This window comes from Salvia splendens, chromosome 11 (assembly GCF_004379255.2).
Source record: "Salvia splendens isolate huo1 chromosome 11, SspV2, whole genome shotgun sequence".
Taxonomy (NCBI): domain Eukaryota; kingdom Viridiplantae; phylum Streptophyta; class Magnoliopsida; order Lamiales; family Lamiaceae; genus Salvia; species Salvia splendens.
In genome coordinates, this window is record NC_056042.1 from 13,764,882 (window position 1) to 13,785,327 (window position 20,446).

The following is a 20,446-nucleotide window of genomic DNA, read 5'->3' on the forward strand; positions in this document are numbered from 1 at the left end:
TTTTAAATTAATATCGTATGCTCATCGTTATGTCAACAATGATTAAGAAACAACAATTACCGAGACCTCGTCTTTCAGTAAATAGCCAAGAAAAACTTATCTCACTCTTTGATCCTTTCAGTGCTATACCACACCGACGTCGTTCATTTCCTTAGGTAAGGAAACTTTCGAACTGACGTCGCAACCTTTCGCGATAGGTGGTCAAAGCCTATCTAGGTTGTGAAACAATTTTCCTTCTGCAAGAACCGACAAGTTACCTACTGTGAACGCCGCTCACAACTTGTCTACTTTGCAGAAGACTTAGACTCATTTTGCTTAAACTATACATTTAAATGGAAAACACATTTCAACATCTCATAAATACATAAGCAATACTTAAGCAAAACACATTGTAACAAAATATTCTTTCTTATTAAATGGTAAAATGGATAAAAGAGTTATTACATATACAAGCATTTGAAAGATGCTTTCAGTATACTAAACTCTAACAGCTCCGCTCCGCCCCTGATTGCATACATCGGATACGGCCTCTGCTGCCGGAATGGTGGAGAAGACTGGGCACGATGTCGGAAGGGAGCCGTTTCAGGAAGTGTGAGTCCGACTATGAACGTGACACTGGGACTGAAGAGTGACTTAGTGAAAAACCTAAGGAACACTAATTTCTTGTAACCTAATCAACTCAGCCGGTCGCCTGGTCTGCTAAACTCGCCAACCTGTTCAGGCTGCCCCGATTAACAAGATTTCTTATCGGGATGCAATATTTTAGTTTCTCCCTGATGAGATTTTAGAAGGTAAATTGACCAATTTTTTAAAAACTTTTTCATGAACTGGGATGGTAAGTGCAACTTAAGTAAAAGCATAGGATTTAAATGATAAGAACACAGAAAGTGGAGGGAAAATCAATTAAATAAATCGATGAATAATACTACATGTCTACAACTACAATAATAATCTCACTTATGTTGTACGTAGAAGAAGGGAGATAAACTCTCAAGTTGAGAACGTTTTCGAGCTGCCCTTCTAAAAGGCTTTCTCTGTTTCCATAACAATCTCTCAAATTTGCTATAATCCATCTCCTTCTTATCCATTTCCATCTCCATCTCCATCTCCGCACCTATCTTCTTCGATGAGTTCCTCCTCAGTTCAGACCTCCTCAACGGTGTATGAGGCTCTTCAGCACTAGACCTGCAACACAAATATAACAACCACAAAATATGAAATCCCATCTATCATTTATCATGTATATTGATCGAATTCAGCTTCAACTCTCATCCACATTTGTGTTTATCAAATGACTACTGAACAAACATTTTGATAAAGCATGATGCATATTAGTATGCTATGAATTCCATTGTTCTCATAAATCACCCTTAATCGTGCATATTTTATAGAAACGATAGGAAAATCCATCATAAAGCACAATAACAACTTGCCTGTCCTGTGCAGCTGCCACTGATGGAGGCGTATCTTCACCCGGGCAAGGATTGCATGCTGGACATATGTAAAACTTTGGGGCTGACGAGATTTTTACGCAGTCAAAGTGATACCACTCGTCACATTTGTCACAAGCGATCATAGCTCTCTCGCCGTATGGTCTCCGACAAATGCAGTAAAGCATGCTCCGATCCTTCAGCAACTGCAGCAACAATAAGCTCAGGATAACAGTACAATTAAGGGCGTTCCTTCATTGGCCATGAGAATTTCGCAGTCATTTACCTTTAGTTCCTTTTCACAGGATACCGGCAAACTCTCACCCTCGTAAATAAGTGCAAACACTCGATCCAATCCAAGTACCCCACCATCCGCTGAGACCTGTTTGTATCTTAAGGGATAGAGAGTTAGAAGGATGATCGCTTGGATAGAAGCACTCTGTCTATGTATGATATATGAAATTATGACCTGCTTGGCTGTATCTGCCCATTGCAAGCCCAGGTCCCTAATTTCTGTTAATTTTTCAGTGAAGTAATCTTCTGGAGGGATCTTCATAACCAGTCCCTGAAACATTATGGCAACATAATATAATATTGGAACAAAATTATTTCATTATACAGTATGTGATACTGGATGAAAAAAAGAAAAGGAATTAGCAATGGAGTCACCGTACTTCATGCAGATGATGCTGGATCTGTTGAAGAGTGGGCTTTTCTGAGCTTCGTAAAAATTTATCTGCTCTGATTTTCCATGAATTTCTAGCCAATGCCAACTCAAATTTGAGATCTTCCTCATCATCGCAAATGCCTGAAACATTTGTTGCCTGCAAAAAAATCAGTATCTTTTTTTAGTAAACTAAATTAAGACCCAAAAGATGGCAGTACCAGTATACCAGATTACATCCCCTCATACCTTCAAAGCAATACACAACTTTTGTTTGACAACATCAAGATCTTGGCTGGTGTAGGATAATGCAGAATTTACGATTTCCATAGCGCGTGCATTGGAATCATGCGCTTTCACAACAATTTGGTCCAATATCTCCCACTCCTCCGTCCTGTGTAAAATAACACATATCAGATTCATTATGGAATAATAATGCTAGTATTCGTTGAACTAAATGATTAACTTCATGTGAGGACACACAATCTCATGCACAGATACATTTTTCAACATCAACGGTATCTATAGCTGATGGCAGGAAGAAGCATATGTAGCATGTACAAAAGCAAAGTGGAGACTGATTCAACCAATTCGAGATATATGAATATATTCACATAAACAGTATACACCCCATGGCTAATATCATCTAGAGGCAATCATGTTATTTTCTCTAGTTTCTAAGCTTATAAATCTTGAGTAATGGAAAATCTGCCGACTAACAAAAGTGCACAAATATCAATAGCAAACAAATCCAAAAATTGCAAGAAATAAGGTGGATACCGCAGACAAAGATCGTTGGCATCACAGAGAAGATCTTTAAGCTCATTCAATGCAATAGGCTTCTTTCCAGATCTCTACACAAGGAGAGATGAAATTAGAACATTAAATTTCCATGCATTAACTCCAGCAAGAAGTAAATTATCAGTCAATCACAAACCAGCATGCTACATCCACCATGAGGAATTTTAGCACTATTCACAAAGTCGCAGTAATGGCAAACAAATGAAACGGCATCCTCCAACAATGTCTCTGTACAATGCAAGTGGAAACTGCACAATAGATATTAAATAAGCAGGTAGTAATTGCTGATTAAGAAAGTTGAAGAGAGTAGTTTCCATGGGAAGCAGAAGATAAGTTGAAGAGAGAAAGTAATATAATGGATCATTGCTGCCTGCCATAAAGCTATGCATCTATTTTAAAATTTTAGCACAGCTGGACATGACAATGATGTGCCTAGAAAACTGACCAGTCCTTGCAAATAGAACAAGTCAAAAGGTCAAGATCCTCAGTAGCTTTGATGCAGCATAAGCATAAATTTATTGATTCTCCAGTCTCGCGATAGTTAAATATTTCAAGAGACCTCTCAAGGGCATTCTTTAACTGAAACAAAAATAGTAATTCCTTCAGAATTAGACAATAACCACCACACGTCATTTAATTGGATTCATAACAGGACCACTCTCAATAACCTGTGTGAGAGCATTAAGTGGTGAATTTTCCTCCCCTATTGGAGGCTTAACTAGCTTGACACAACGCTCTTTCCACTTCTGAGCTTTTTCAAACTCAAGCAGAACCTTCTGTAGTTCAACACAATTGAATGCGTTGAGAGTTCCATGTTCCTAGATGTTAAAATTGCAATTTCAATAACCATAAAATCCAGTAAACACAATTTGACTTCTAAATGCAAAATAAGAACAATTTTATGTTCTCTTTCCATGAAACAATGTACTTTGACCATTTGGTCATTAGGTAATGTAGTACAGATGGTAAGAACAAGTGAACAACACAACCATTAAGACCATAGATTCAAGTGTACAGAGAATGAATGAAAGAAAGGTGTAACTGTGTAATGACCCAGCAAGGAATGGAACTTGTATACAAAAGAGTCGACGTTCCCATAATCAGTCATTCAAATAGCTGAACCCTTATATAGCATTATTCTTACTACACCAACGACATAACTCTTTAGAGCAAAGCAACAGATCTACTGTTCTCAATAATTTTGTGCAGTCACAGATATTCAATGTCTTGATTGCAGGCGACAGGTGCAATAGACAAGAAATATGATATCAAACAAGAACCATGATAAGCATGCCCTTTAAACTAGGCTAGCAACTTCTATTAAGACATGGACGCAGTTCCAAGGAATTCTAAGCACATCAAGAGCATATTACTTAACATTTTAGGTTACCATTTGAATTAGACAAAGGCTTCCTTTCTATAACAAAAAAAGCTACAATTATATCCGTCACTGGAAAGGATACAACCTAATATGCATACATATTCAAATATATGTAAAAAGACTAATTCGAGCAACAAACTTGCCATTATAGTGACAAGATCTCTTGTGTTTAATGTAAATAAAACTAGCAATATCTACTTTCCAAACCATTTTTACGAACATTATTGTTCATTATGTCAAGAATAAATGGTGCAACAAACATGCGGAGACAAATAAATACCAATTTAAAGCATCCTCCCCTTCATCCTACTGAAGTCCCGTTAAGGCTAACCTCACATTATTTTACTTAATTATTTTAAATATCTGACTCAGTAGCCATTTCTTTAAGGTAATTTCATAGTATTTCTAAGAACAACCTTCTTGTAGGTCATTCTCGTTGAGTACACAATCCAAGAAACATGTTCAAGTCAAACTGGTATGTGGCCCAACACTTCGTGAGAGAGACACACAACAAGGTCTGGTCACAGACATGGCTTAAACAACATACAGCATGAAATGGCTGTAAGGGAAATTCCATGATAGATGCTAATTATCTTCAAATATACTGCCAAAAACCTAGACCAAAATGTAAATTGACTTTCTTACTTTGAGCTGCAGCAATGAATCCCATGAGCGGTCTCCAAGACTTAGTCCAAGAAAGAGGAGAACTTGCTTCAACCACAAACTATACAAATATAGAAACTATTACCACATAGCATTAAAATATGACTCAAATACATAGATTTTCTCAGTATATTAGTGGGCTTTAAAATAATATTTTACAACCAAGAATTGCAGCAGATGGAACTAAGACACCTTATATAATGCTGTAATAGAAATAACTTACTTGTGATTCTGAACTGCATCCTGTAGACCACCAACAACCAATGGAAACGAAATGTGCAAATCCTGCAACTTAAAAAAGTTAGATGAATAAAAGAGCAGATCTGGCGTTCTCTACTATCCATGAATGAATGGTAGAATATACAATCATAGAGACCTCTGATAGAAGAATATGTTTGTTAACGTCGCTGACTTCAAACTGCCGGTGATTGTCAGGGTCAAGAATGTGAATGGACTTCCGCAGCCATTGTAAGCCATCAAACAATGAAGTCCACAAAGCACTGGATTTATATGTTCCAGGAAGATTGTCAGCATCATCCAACGTCATCTCGACTTCCTAAAACAAAAGAATGGGGCCATTAGACGATCAGCAAACCATAAAGCTATTAAACAGAGAAATTAATAGATATCCAACAATACAAAAATATTTCCAATCTTCTAAAAGATAAGTATGACTAACAATAAATTAATATGAGCACACCTTACTTCCCCTCATGCATTACTTTGGTGGATTAAAATGACAAACCACAAAACAAAGAAAAAATGTTTAAAATCAAGTTTAGGTATTCAGACATTTCACGAAACAAATAATCCAAGGCATAGGACATGTCACTATAAAAGTAGCATGCCTTCTAGATGCATCACACATGATTAGAAAGGAAGCGCAATCAAGGATAAAAAGAAGATTTCCCACTTAAGGATGCTTATGAGAGACGCAGGAGGGACACAAGTTCTTCGAAGCAGGTAAATGTTAAACACCATAGTAATTAAGACAAGGACAAAGGAATTTGACCTCAGAAACCAAAAGAAATATTGATGCAAAGATGCAGAGATAGGAAAAAAAATAGAATTAAAAGAAATTTCCCCAGTTAAAAGATAGAACGATATCATAACCCAGTTCTAAATGCAAATATTTGGTGTTAATAATTGTAATGAACAATAGACACAGACAGCTTTGAAATTACACTGGCTGCTTATTGTCTTGAATTGAAAGAAAGCAAATTAACATTTTTGAAGCAGGCAAGTTGGATAGAAGCTAAATAAAAGATTGCAAGAAATAAATGACATCTAATCAGAATCCAAGTGTAGTTTGGCTCTTGAAAACTATGAAAAAGAAATAGGATCACCTTGTCGGAAGGAACAACAGAAGAAAAAGAGATGATACGAATGCACCACTTGAGCATAGAACAAGCATCTTGCAGTTTAGAAACCATGTTAAGCTTAAGATCAAGGGAAACACCAGCTGCAACAGCATTCTCAATTGAATGAACATGATGTTCAAGTCTGGGTTTAAGAGAGCTGGCAGTGCCTTCACCAACAATGTTGACAAGCCACAAGTTCTCTGCATCTTGTAGTAAAGAGCTGGCCTCCTGTTCCCACTCAATAACCTTCTTCAAAACTTTTTCAAGCAGTGAACATTCTTCAAGGCATACCTTCAAGTTTTCTGATTCCAACACCAACTCCTACATAATTATAAACCATCAGTAAGGTTCGTCAGTAGAGAACAATAACTGGAAACTTAATATCAACGTCAAGGGGATTAACCTTCAATACACCAACTTGGAGACAAGAATCTGAGACTGGGAAACTGGATGAGCCCTGAAGTAGGAATGGTTTGCACTTCGATAACCACTGCTTAGCTGTTGACAATGCAAGTTTGACTTCAGGGAGAGATGGTGGGATGATGCCAATCTCCTCAGAGGCCCTGAAAATATTGTATTTAAAGATTTCATTAGCAGCCACTCACATCAGTTCAACAGCTAGGAGCTCAAAATAACAATTAAAGTACAACCTCAAAATATCCTCAAACTCAGACATAGGTGCCTTGGTTGCAAAAAACTCTTGTGCTTTTTCTTCCCAGCGAACAGCACCAGCAAGTCTTTGTGACATATCAACAAAGAGCTTCTCTTTCTCAATCTGCAGTCTGACGAGATATGCAGTTCAGACTTCAATTATAAATTAATTATATATAAGCTAATAAGAAATTAAACAAATTACAAAAAGTAGCATACATTGTTGCCTCCGACATCAGTTGCTGTACAAAATCCATGGACATTTCACCATGAAGTGCCTGTATTGAAGTTGATGATGCTTTTAATATGCTATCTATCAATTGTATATAAGTGACCTAGAGTACACACAATATCTTCACACCCAAAATCGAAGACAAATGGGGCACAGTGGCTTAACTGGTGATGTTACCAATTAATACCTAGCAACATCATTTAGAAATCAAAGTGGACATGTGCTCCATATGACCGAAGAAGCACACATTTACCAAAAAAACCAAGACTTAAAACAGTAAGAGGCCAGGAGCAGGATGGCGAATACACATCTTAATCCAAAACAGGGATCAAGTTACCTCCAATGCTTTTACACGGGACCGTGCTTTGTTAAGTTCAAGTTCAACGCGAGGCAACTCATCCACTACATCAGAAGAAAGAAGAAATTTATATATAACATACCCATAATTTGAATAGAACAAACAATATTAATCAGCAGACACAATCCTGGAAGTCACAGTGCAATTTACCTCGGATTTTAAGCAACAGTCCATCCTTTTGGATGCATGTCAACTCATCAACTAAATTTCTTTGATCCTCCCATTTTTGAACATTCATAAGAACATGATCAAAACGCGACATCCAGGATATGGTATCACTGTAATAATTTCTCAAAAGTTCTAGCTCTGGAACATTAACAGTAAAATCATCCCATTCACCAAGAAACTGTTCGATTTCCTGTCAAAAAGGAAGTAGTTTTTAACAAAGAGTTCCACATCAATGGCCAACATATAAAAAAGCTGCAACCACAACCTTTAGTGAATCCAAATCTTTCAAAATCTGAATGCACCGAGACCGACAAGATTCGACTTGCCTTATCAAATCGTTAAGCCTATCTGCTTCGGGAAGCTGAAGTTGCTTCCTCGATATCTGAAAATTATAAACAGCCAACTATATCAAAGAAAAACATAAAGCAATTGTCGGCCTTGCAGGAAAAAAAGACGTGAGGGGATAGGGGAAGGTGGGGAGGGAGAGCGAGAGGGGAAACACTTTAGTATACCTCTGCCTGCAGCTTGTAGAGCATGTCCATCTGAACTGAGGAATGAACTTTCTGACAGAAACAATTTCTAACATTGTCCACCCAAACCTAACACATACAATGACCACAAAGTTGTTACACATGTAGTATATTTAGAAACAAAACAAAAAGTGCCTAAAACTATCATTAAGTGGATAAAAAATTGTTCACTGTTTCATTCACCAATATTAGTAAACCAAGCATCTACAGGAGATGCATCTACGCCAAACTATCTGAAGCAAATAGAGATAGTAGACTACAGCCTAAATTAGAGAACTGAAAGAACCTTTTCAAACTGAGAAAACATGGAAGTCCTTGAAAATAATGATACACCCTCCATCCCTTCACCAAGAGTGCAACAATTGCCTCTAAGTTGTCCACAGAAAATGTGCAACTTCCATTTTCTGGGCAATACTCATTATTTACAAAAAAAAAATACTACCCATGGTCCACTATCTTAACCCACTATTTTGTGATGGGACACTTTCTCCACTAACCAAATATCTACCTAACAATTTATTAAAACTTGTGTCTTCCTCAATGTTGCACACTCTTGGTGGACGGGAGTAGTACATTGAAGTAATTTTAATCAGACTAGTTACTGAAATAAACCCTGGCATAGAAACCAAATATACCCAAAATCACAAATACCTTCACAGCAGAAAGCTTGAGATTTAGTTGCTCAGTTTCCTTTGTGTGGATTGGTAGGTCAACAGCCTTCATATATAAGATCTCCAAATCATCTAACTGGACAAGTTCACAAGGCAAAAATAAAAAGATACGACAGTGTAAGCTCAACTCTTGTACTAAATCCAGCAATATGTGCATTAAGCAGAACAACAGCTACTGAAAGGATGGTCTAGAAGCTATCTTACAGAAAATTCTGACCATAATGCGAGGGCAGAATTAATTTCCTGAATTAGCTTATCAGCTTCTTCTTTGTATTCCTACAGAGATATTGACATTAACCATTAAGCTCAGCACCAAATGCACAGAATACAGAAAACTAATAACATACATGAACAGTCCAACCTTTAACTGAATATGTCTAGGTTCATTGCAAGGTGGGGTATTAAAATTGAGCAATTCATTGACATGATTCATCTGAACCTTCTCTAAGTCAGACTTTTTGGACCACGTCTTCAACTTAGAAACACAATTTCTCACAGATTTTGCCCACTTTCGTGCTTGAACCAAGCTGGTATGCATTTCTCGCACCTGTGGACAGATAATTAGAGGATCTTCAGATCCACGAACAACTAAAATTCAGATGAAGCCAGAGACACTGAGGAGAGTAATAATGCTTACAAGATCCATCTCAGAACCCCCCCAAAGAAATTGCTCAGCTTCTTCTATAGCACCGACATAAGCTTGGCTAGAGTACGGATGGTCGAGTATCTTACATGATCTCAAAATCCACTCTTCAGCGAGTTGCAAATGTGTGACATGGCCACCCTTGACCTATAAATGGAGAATGCCATGGATTAAATAATCATCTCACGTTGACAAAGCAAAAAAAAATCCTCGATTAATGCAAATGGAGAGAGTGCTATGCTTGGTTGAACAAGTTTCTTCCAGCAGGATATAGAGTTCTATGCAATAGTAGAAACTATATATAGAGTTCTATGCAATAGTAGAAACTATATGTGGCTGAACAGTGACCAGTGAAGAACACCTAGAAGCTTATAACCCAAAGACGTTCTATGATTTTCAGATCTACATTCCACAAACTGAAGATCTCTGAAAAAATGTTTGCTTTACTGAGATAAAAAGTGGTTCTTCACTAAGCTGGAGCAATGTGATACTTGATACTCCCTCCATCCACAAGAAATATTCTCGTTAGTGGGCAGCACGGGTTTTAATAAGAAATTGGTAAAGTAAGAATGAGAAGGAGAAAAAGTGGGTTAAGTAAGAGAGAGAGGGTAAAGTATGAGAGAGAAGATAAATATGAGAGAGAAACTTTCCATTTTTAGAAATGGGACTATCTTTTGTGGACATCTCAAAATGGCAAAATGGAACTATTTTTCGTGCACAGGGGGAGTACAATTTAATTCCACCTGCTCCATTCATAAAATTAAGCTAGCAGCAACGAACACTGTCTTACTAACTCCAAGGTATGAGCTTTTAAAATAATAGAGTCATTATTTATGAGAATCGTTATTACTAATATACCAAGAAAGGAGGCAGTCATATCACAACATTTATGGGTAGATAATATGAGCACATGTAAAAGGTCGGGTACCAAAGTAAGAACTGTCTTCAGATTATATCTTAAGCTAATGACCAATGGAAATTGTGCAGAAAAATTGACAGATCACATCTTGAGAAATGGTAAATGTACTAGTAGGAATTTAGACAAGAAACTGTTTGCACAAAATGAATAGAATAATTACTCTCTCAATGTTTCATTAATATTATCTCAACCTTTTTTGTTAATACTGCTTGTTTTTCTGAGCTTGCAGTCCTTTTCAAATGTGAATCCTCAGCTGCTTCCACCGAATAAAACTTATCAGCCTCATGCAGCAAACCAGTCAGTTCTGCCAGAGTATGGCGGTATTGAAGACGAAGTTTGATTGGCTTGCATTCACAGAGGTGCTCCCAGTGCTGCAAGAAAAGAACCATTTCAATTTCTAGATGTTTCAATCCAGTCTTTTGGCCCTTGAGATTTATATCAATGAAAGCACAACATAAAGACACTGAACTGCATACAGTCACCAGATCTGCAAGCATTCAGCAAAAAACTGCCAGTTGGAAGACATATCACACAAGGTGAATAAAAAGATGATGTTGCAAAATATAAATGGACTGAGTAGTTGACTATTAGGAAAACCCCCTCAATATGGTCATATAAGAAAAATTAACCGTGACTTGTTGCATATATCAATCATCCGACTGTGATAGCAATCATCCTTGGCACATCTATACGCGTTGCAGAAGGGATGTGATGGACTACGATCGGAAACCCAGTAATCATGCAATGCCATGTCTGGAATAAGTGGAGAGGCGCATTGGTCGTGGAGGTGTGCGTTAGGGACGTCTATCATCCATCAAAGATGTGGGCATTGGGGGAGTCTATCAATCAATATCCTTAGGATTTTATAATTCATTTGTTACTATCTTTTGTCAAGTAGATAAGAATTTATATTTTTTCAAAGTCAGTTGTGTAGTAGTCTTTTGTAAACTCTTTAAGTATTATTCTGAAGTTAGATGGAGGTATCTTTCAGAGATCATTGTTGGAAAGAAGCATTCTGCGGCCACCAAAGAGGAATCTCAATTTTGATATTCCTCTATTATTTTTTAATCATATTTTCATTTTTTTCAATCTATTTGTGATTTATTTTTTAATATTGCAACTACTAACAAGGGTTCAATAATCAAATTAGGATTTATAATTACTTTTATATTTAATATGCATTTTTATTTGAAAATGATCATTTAGAATTTTATTCCAAATCGAGGTATATAATAGGAGTTCATTTGGTGTATGCATTTTCATTCAGTTATTTATTCAAACACTTTGTGCACTAAGTTATTCATACCGTCATTTGATCACACATGTTGTGGGTATTGATTGCATTGCCATTTTCTCCACATCAGTCTGCAACATAATTGCACATAAATCTTTTACCTTGTAGCCCTACCACTACTTGCATCAGTGAAAGAGGCAGGAATATAACCCAACCCTCACACCCACTCATGAAACACAATTATTAAGTAAACAAGAAGAACTTTCATCAAGATGGTCGTCAAACCATTCAACAATTAAGATGAAGTAGATGACATTGAAATAGTAAATTATTTAAGCAGCTACAACTGTCTCACCTCTAGGCAAACAAATGTGGATGGTCTACAGTTGCAAGAAATAGCAGAGAGGTACAATAGTTGCTGGCAAATGATGCACATTGGATCCTTGAAAAACATCAGTGATACTAATCAGATGAAAAGCAGATTTATGGGGGAGGTTGGGTTGGCATGCAAACACCGCCCACCCATACACTGAACAGAAGTACAAAACTCATTGCATACCTCCTCTGTACCAACATAATCAGGCTGTACTCGAGGTGGCATACGAGAAGATCGAGTTATGCCATTTTTCCAAAGCCGCTCCCTCCAAGTTCTCTCATTGTTGTATATCCTAAGCAACTCCTCTTTCAGGTAAGGGGATACTCCATTATCAAATTCACTCTGCGAAAAAATATTGCAACCTTATAAATTTTACCTGAAGATAATTACAACTGGAAGAGGAAATAAAAAACAATACGTCAAAGTTAGAACGCGAAGTTCTATAATCATGGTTTAACCTTGGATATTAGCCTCTAAATAGAGAAACTTCGACAAAATTCATGAATTGCACATTAATTGGAATATTAGTATGAGAATACATGAACTTTCAGCTAATTTTGATTTTACCACGAAATTAAAATCCCTGAATTTTAAGATGGCGTGGAGTCCAGAAATTGCCTATGTGGACTCACTGACATTGCATAAACGTCATTCCAAACTTTAAAAAATGATGGTGTATAAGGATTTAGTTACAGATTCATTTCTTTTAGGGATTAGGGTTACAGATTCTTCATCTAGGAGATAGACTACGGGGCAATGCTGAAACTTGCGTAGCGGTGTGGATGACGGAGAAATGGAAGAGTGGTTCAACTGAATCTGGTTTTTTGGGTTGGGTTTGAAACCGAGTTGGGCAATGGGACCATGTCCAAAGGCTGAAGAGTGACATTCTCCAATTGCTGTGGCGGCGTGACATTGCCGCCCAAGTTCCTTTATTGGGTTGTTTGTCGGTTCTCCTTGCCCTCATTTGAATCTTTGCTTCCTCCCAATCTCACATTCAAAGTTTCAGTCTTCCTCCATTTCAAGTTCTGATTCTTCTTCATCAGTTCATCTTCGGTGGTACAGTAATGGCTGTCGCAGTTCGAGTATTTGTCTTTGACTCTTTTCATCTGCCCTTTCACTTTATTCCTCCTCCATTTTTGTATCCTTTTGTTGAACTTTGGAGTGCCCAAATTTGGGTTTTTTCCATTTCGAAATGGATTTGGCTGAATGACGTTGATGGTTGGGCAATTTGGTGTTGGTGTTGGTGTTGGTGTTGGTGTTTGGTTGAGGCTGTGTCAGGAATGGTTGGCTCGGTGCAGATTGGCACGGTATTAGATTCTAGAACAGATTGTAGTTTTTTACAGATGTGTTTGCGAGGAGGGGCCGATATGTGGACGTCAGATTGGGGCTGCCAGAATCCAGCAGCAGAGATGGACGGACAGACACAAAAGGATGAGAACAGGACACAAAGACAAACAACAACATAAACGTCATTGTTAAACTCCAAAAAACACCACATAGCCCAACTTTTGACATGCCAAAACCATTTCATCCATTAAAGTGATCCATCAGTCTTAAAAGGTGGCTGGAAAACTTCATCGTGGTAAAATCAAACAAATTGAAAGTAGGTGTATAGTCATAACGAAATGGAAATAGTAGCTATTTTTAAAGGACGAAGGTAGTATAAATTTTTAACCATTTTAAATCATTTCCTAAAACATTGGAGGACAGCATCTACTAAAATATTCTTCTCCCATAAACAAACCAAATGGATAGTAACCAACACAAAAATTAAGCAGCAAAAGAATACCAAACCTTTGCCACAACACACAGGAGTTCCTCATGTGATAAAACAGGTACTCTATGATAAAGCCGGTAAAGCTCAGCTCCAAAACCACCATGAGGTAACCAATCAGCAGGGGCAAAATTGACAGCCTCAGCACAATTTAAGCCTGCCACCAAAGCAATGTCTTAGAACTAAACTAAAATTAAGAACTACTTAGTCAAAGAGATACAAGTGATAAGATTTCATGTTTCAAGCTTACTGGGGAATGCAATTTAACTACTCCCTCCGTTCCTTCATAGTTGAATCATTTTTCTATTTCGGGAAGTTCCTTTATCGTTGAGTCATTTCCATAATAATTAACTCACATTTTCTTTCCTACTTCATTTTTTCTCTTACTTAATTCTCTCTACTTTATTCACTTTTTAATTTTATTCTATCTACTTTTTTCACTCTCTTACCTATCCACTTAACACACTATGACACTAAACATCCATTTCATAAACACAGTGCCAAAAAGAAGTGCCAGAATAGGGAGTATTTCATGCTTACCCAGGTTGAAACCTCCATGATAAGATCGGGGAAAAGTGATGACAAAGTTCCCAGGCTCCTGCCAAAAATAAAATGCAACTACAGAGGTGTTCTGCACACTTTAAAGCTTTTAAAAGAAACCCAGAACCTAAGGCAGATAAAATTACTACAAAGACAAAATAAACTAAGTTTTAGAAAATCTCACAATGAGATAAACATCAAGTTTCGGAGTTCTGAAATACTTTAACATACCTGAATTACACTGTACACTGGAACTCCTTTTTCTATCAGAACAGAAGGATTCAGCATAGTTACAAGCTGAAACAACAAGTCTGGTTGTGCTTCAAACAGATCGGGCAGACTATCCCGCATTACCTACACAACAGGAAAACTCAAACATGAAAACAACCAAGGAATCGGAAAATATGCAATCAAGTAGGCTACTCATTCATCAGTTCTGCAGTTCTACCAGTTTAACACGTAAGAGTAACAAACACTAATAACCACTGAAGACATGCATCTGGGAAAAGACACATTGTGATGCTTGAGGAAATAAAATTGAAATGGCATTCTAGATACACAGAGAGAAATTATAGTGTGTACTGTGTAGCATCCTTGTTTCAAAACTGCTTGAAGAAGCGATGCATCTCCAAACATGATTACTGTTGGCAAAATCCAATGGCAGGTATAAGATAGCTGAAAAGGAGTCTTGGTTACCACATAGTGGCCTGGCCTCACAGCTGAAGAGACCATAACAGAATGTAGACCAGAAATATGCGAAAGATTTTGTATAACACCTAAAAAACTTTATCACAGTTTAATACTGTATGTTTCAAACCTCACCACCGAAATTAGCCACATGCCTAAGTCCCTCCTAAGACAGGAAAATGTATTTAATAAATGAAGCAACAATACCTTTTCAAAAGCATGGGCCTCATTACCAGGGACACTGTACCAACATTTTGGCTCTCCCCTGAAATGAGGGAGCAAATAGGTAAGTCAGTCAAGAGTACAAAATAAACACATTAGAATATTGAACCCACAGCATGAATAATGTGGGAGCAGAAAAGCATAAGACCCATATAGAGAAATGACAGCAGCCAAGGAAGACACGCACACTAAACCCAGCATACAGCCCAGTCCTATTAATCACCTATACAACTGAAGAGTCAACCTCTCGCAATCATTTATCAAACAGGTAGAGCATTGAAAAAAAATGCCAGCAGAATCTCATAATACATTCTCTGATGATTAGCTTAGAGAATTGGACAGCACAATCAAGACAATGTGATGCACCCATATAAAGATAATGGCACCTAATAAATCCGTTGGAAGTGATAATGTTAATAACTCCAACTGGAAATTTACTGGCACTTTCAGTTGAATCAGAAACCTTGACAGCTCTTTCCTTCACTATTTATTTTTCTTTTCATGGGTGGAGGGAGAGGGATTTGCTGTCTAAAAAACCTTCTGATGACAAAACCCTTCAATCAAGAGAAGGTTGACTGCCTAGCAGAATAGTAAGATATTGGCTTTTGTCGCTATCTTTTGTAGGGGGAAATTTTGCACAAACATAAAATTTACCAAACCAACCAAGATGATCAGCTGCTCACTAAGAATTCTCAACACTCAACAGAAAATATATAAATTCTTTGACAGTCTCGCCAATTTAAATCTTTAAACCACTTTTTACATTGATATTGCAACAAATTTGTCACATGCATATAGACACTACCTCTAACCCTAAGAAAGAACACATGAATATTCTTTCCCGTAGACACTTATAAGCATGTGACCCTGCAGAAATAATATTATTTTGCCTGAGGCACGTGATAATATAGATAGACAAGGCAACTCCTTCTAAATCATCAATCAATATACGAGATAGGATTGTGCTCATACTGCAAATAGTGATGCAATCAAGCAACTTCTTTTGATCATTCGATTTTACTTTCATTTTAGTTAAAAACATTGAAAGCTAGTGGCATAAGCTTCTGCAGTGCAGCATATTAATGACTCTATAATCATGCATTAAAGCTTTTCTTCTTTATAGTGGACACTGATGAAAAATGAAAATCGAACAACATAATGATATAAACTACATACCAGTGGTGATAATTCATCGAGTAAAAGCAATGATCCTCGAAGTGCCAGCAAAATGCTGAGAAAATCATGCCAAGATAAAGCCAGGGCACCATAACCCCAGCAATGTTCTGGTGGACAGTCCGAAGCATTGAGCCTTGTAATCTAGGTAGGTTATTAAGGTTCCACGGGCTACCACAGTACTCATTCCAAACATCAATGTCCACTGATGGGGGCCTTTGATCAATTTGGCGAGGAAAGCCACTCCCATATACAGAAGTATCCAAATCGCTACCATACATTACTTCCACCTCTCCAACTGAACCATCCACAATTTCCCAGAACTTCTTTTCCACTTGCACCCATGAAGCAGCTGTTGATCCAAACCACTTCTTCTTGACACGCTCAGCCACACGCCTGAACGCTTCAATTGAAAATTGCTTGCCAGGAACAAAACCAAAACTATCCTTCTCGGAATTCAAACACTCTATACAATACCAATTTCCTGACGGAATTGTCTTCAATGGTGGAGATAAGCAATATGTATGCCAACCCTTATCACACCTGTCACACAACAACATGACATCACCATGAAATCCACTTTTACACTGTTCACATATCTGATCATGTTCTTTATCCTCTACTTTCTGTATATCAACCCTATCACCCTCTTTGTTCTTCCGTCTTCTCTTGAAACCTGAAGACTCGACCAACGGTTCACATTTCTTCGAGCCATTCAAACCGCGCTTCCCACTCTTTCCTTTTCCTTTATTCAACTGACAATAGTACTCTTCATAGTCAATCAAATGCTCCAAATACAATTGAGCCAAGACATGCTTTGAACATGTTGAAATCTTCACTCCTGGCCGAATGAACCGAAAAACATCCCCCCACTTCTTCATCTTCGCAACATTGTCATATCCTCCAAATCTTTTCACGGCATTAAACAACTTACACAAATCCAAATCCTGCCCCTCAAACACAATCCGTTTCTTTGCCTTCTTCCCACAATGCTCCTCCAAGAACTGATTGTACTCTAACCTAAAAGTCTTGGGATCACACGGAGCACACCGCGCCTGCAATTGGTGAATGGACTGTGTTTTCGTCCCAAACGTGAACGAGTCCATGTCCAATGCAAATGGGGGTTTCCAACTCGCTGGTGGAACAATCTTACAAATCCCATATGGTTCAGCCTCCGGCCTGATCTTATATATATACTTCAAAGTGTCCTTAAATTCCTCCTCGGTTGGATAAAACACAGGACCCGCCGGCACATTTAACGACCCACAGTCACTCCCGCTCAATAAACCCCCACTCCCTCCTCCTAGAACCCCTTTCTCCACTTTCCTAGCCCTCCCTCCCATAATTTCTTCACAACTATCTCACCTCAGTTCAAAAATAGATAATTTGAAATACAGAAACAAGCAATAAAGCAAAATCTGCACTATTTAATATCCAATTAAAAAATGGCAAACTCAAACTTCAATCACAGTGATCAAGAGTTTAAGCAAATGGAATACCCGCGAAAGAATCCTTAGGCCTCTCTATCTTCTTCTTCCAGCTCGGAAACGTATAGCATCTTCGGTTGTCTCTATCCTATATCCATATTTAAGAGCAGTTGGAATCGAGGAAAGGGGCAAATTTGGTTATGGATTTCTTTTTTTTGGAGGTAGTTTTAGGTTAAAATTCAGATCTTTACTTTTCTGGGCTTCGAATCAACGGAAATTACGAATTTAGCAAACGGTTCTTCCAAACTGGAGCTGCGCTCGTCTGTGCACCACTCGCCTCAAACTGTTGTACCTTACAAGTCAGGGTACAAGTAATTTAAGTCCAGCGCTGTGCGCGTGACGGACACGTCTTCATCTTGGTTTGTTGGGATTAATCAGGCGGTTGATTAATCATAGTGCTGAACACGCGCTTTAAAGCGTGTGGAAAGACTGATGTGCTTAATGAGAAAGAAAACGTCGTGGCGGTGAGGGACTGAAATCAACGGCTGTGATCCATCGACTCTCGTCACTCGGGTTTTATGCAAATCTGTGTGCTGTGTTGTTAGATGTAGGGGTGTCGAAACGGGTACCTGCGGGTACCCGCACCCGATTTTGGCCGAAAAGTTAGTCCCGATACCCGTCCCGCATTTAGTCGGGTATTACCCGATACCCTAGTCGGGTATCCCGCACCCGACACCGCGGGTACCCGACCCGAAACTTTTTTTTTTTTTGAAATCTTCTTTTTTTAAAATATTATTTGTATATTTTAGATGCTTTTTTAGAAATACTACTTGATGAATGTAATAGTCTCACTTGAAACTTTTTATTATTATTTAATTTTGTTGAGAATTGAGATCAAGCCAAGGAGTTGGAGAGTAAGAGAAAAGACGGAAAAAAAGATTTGTGATCTTAACTCTTAAGATTCTTAACCCTAACCCTAGTTAAAAGTTATAAACTTAAAAAATACATTTTATAATATATTACTAATAAAAAATTACATTATGATTTTTAAAATATTAAAATCTTAAAAAAATTACATCATGAAGAGCAAGTATTAAATTAAAAAATTATAAATTATAAAATATCAATATATATATCGGGTATTTTCGGGACTATCGGAATTACCTGGTCTGGTATCGGGATACCCGATACCCGCAAAACCCAAAATTATTATACCCGACCCCGCCCCGTTTCCCGATTCCGTCGGGTAACGGGTACCCTATTCCCGGTGGATAACGGGTCGGGTTCGGGATTACCAGTTACCCGCTACCCGTTTCGACACCCCTAGTTAGATGGATGGAGTATGTAATTTTAAAAATGAAATTACACTCATTTCATTTTATCTTAAACCAAACTAGTAGTACTATAAGATTTTTGTATAAAAATACGATGCCAATTAATGGATCTTTGGAATTGGAAAAAAAATATCAATGATAATTTTATATATAATTTATAGTTTGAGATTTAATTACAATAATCTCTTTTTTTAATAAATATGTTAATAGAGATTAAATTTATATTTATTCGCATTTTAGGGGGAGAGAAGTATTGGAATGTCTAAAACAGGCCTCGTGATATTAAAAATACAAAATTTTGCATGACATTAATTACGTTTGTTGAAATTCTTCGGAGGTCTGATCTTTGTATGCGTATCCCTAGAAATATTTCATATTTTTAAATATATAGATTTTACTTTGAAACAAGTATTCATTATTTTCTTTGTCCCATTAAATATGAAATATTTGTTTTTCGTCCTAAATTTTATGTAATGTTATTTTGTGAGTTAATTAGAGGAAATAAAGTAAGAGATGAAAAAAATATAGATGATGGTATTTCTATTTTGGGAAATGTTGCATTTATAATGTGACAGCCCAAAAAAGAAAATGTTCATTTATAATGGGACAGATGGGTACTAGCTTTCGTAGTAATCGTGATAATGTCGCTCTTGAGTGTTATAACCGAATATACTTTTGTTGGAATTGTAATTGGTCTAACACTATGTTACCAGATCACATCAATGATAAAAGTTTATCATTGTAAAATGAAATGATATCGAATTCATTTACATTCCAAATAAACAATCGTGGTACAATTGTTTTCTCTAAATCGATTTTTGATAAGTAAAACATAATTGATCGAAGTTTGTCTCTTAGAATTATGAGATTAATTAATGTGTTAATTAATTTCATATTGGTAAATGAGTCTTCATTAATCAAGTGTTTAAGATGATTCATCAAGACATGATATAGTTATGTACACAAGTAACGGGCTGTGAAACCCACAAGCCAGCTTCGCCGCCGTCCGGCCTCATGTCGGTTGTCGGGCAATGTGATGGCAATGTCATTGGACTTGCTTCGGGACACAACTTAATCTTTTTGAACTATAATAACAGATCATTTAGACATGACTCAATTTTCAGCATAAGTTCATGCATCTTCCCGGTACACTAGTCATTAGGAGGTGACACAAATGGGATAATTGTTCATATCTGCTTTTAAATCG

The 20,446-nt window shown here is 37.3% G+C and overlaps 1 protein-coding gene across 2 annotated transcripts; it reads right to left on the minus strand.

Annotated features, from left to right (window-relative positions):
- Positions 1-888: 888 nt before the first annotated feature.
- LOC121753810 (lysine-specific demethylase rbr-2-like) lies at positions 889-18,233 on the minus strand. Of its 2 annotated transcripts, none has more exons than XM_042149067.1 (34): positions 17,978-18,233; positions 16,482-17,896; positions 15,291-15,348; positions 14,628-14,750; positions 14,397-14,454; positions 13,877-14,013; positions 12,266-12,424; positions 12,062-12,148; positions 10,664-10,843; positions 9,548-9,700; positions 9,272-9,457; positions 9,115-9,186; positions 8,891-8,986; positions 8,222-8,308; positions 7,975-8,091; positions 7,692-7,899; positions 7,521-7,585; positions 7,171-7,229; positions 6,951-7,082; positions 6,704-6,863; positions 6,286-6,621; positions 5,316-5,495; positions 5,163-5,224; positions 4,922-5,000; positions 3,564-3,713; positions 3,341-3,474; positions 3,032-3,143; positions 2,875-2,948; positions 2,344-2,488; positions 2,105-2,254; positions 1,900-1,995; positions 1,717-1,812; positions 1,434-1,636; positions 889-1,185 (listed from the first exon to the last, which is right to left on the minus strand). In XM_042149067.1, the coding sequence occupies exons 2-34, from the start codon at positions 17,819-17,821 to the stop codon at positions 954-956; spliced, it is 5,526 nt and encodes a 1,841-aa protein (XP_042005001.1). In that variant the 5' UTR covers positions 17,822-17,896; positions 17,978-18,233; the 3' UTR covers positions 889-953. The 2 variants fall into 2 exon arrangements, with proteins under 2 accessions (XP_042005001.1, XP_042005002.1); XM_042149068.1 differs by having other exon boundaries at positions 16,482-17,021; positions 17,978-18,230.
- Positions 18,234-20,446: the final 2,213 nt, after the last annotated feature.

Excerpts from the sequence above, each read along its gene's own strand:
- LOC121753810 (XM_042149067.1), bottom strand. The coding sequence starts at position 17,821 with ATGGGAGGGAGGGCTAGGAAAGTGGAGAAAGGGGTTCTAGGAGGAGGG. Across the intron at positions 3,714-4,921 it reads ATTCATTGCTGCAGCTCAAA|GAACATGGAACTCTCAACGC; the intron begins GTAAGAAAGTCA and ends TTTAACATCTAG. Across the intron at positions 3,144-3,340 it reads TGTTCTATTTGCAAGGACTG|TTTCCACTTGCATTGTACAG; the intron begins GTCAGTTTTCTA and ends TCTATTGTGCAG.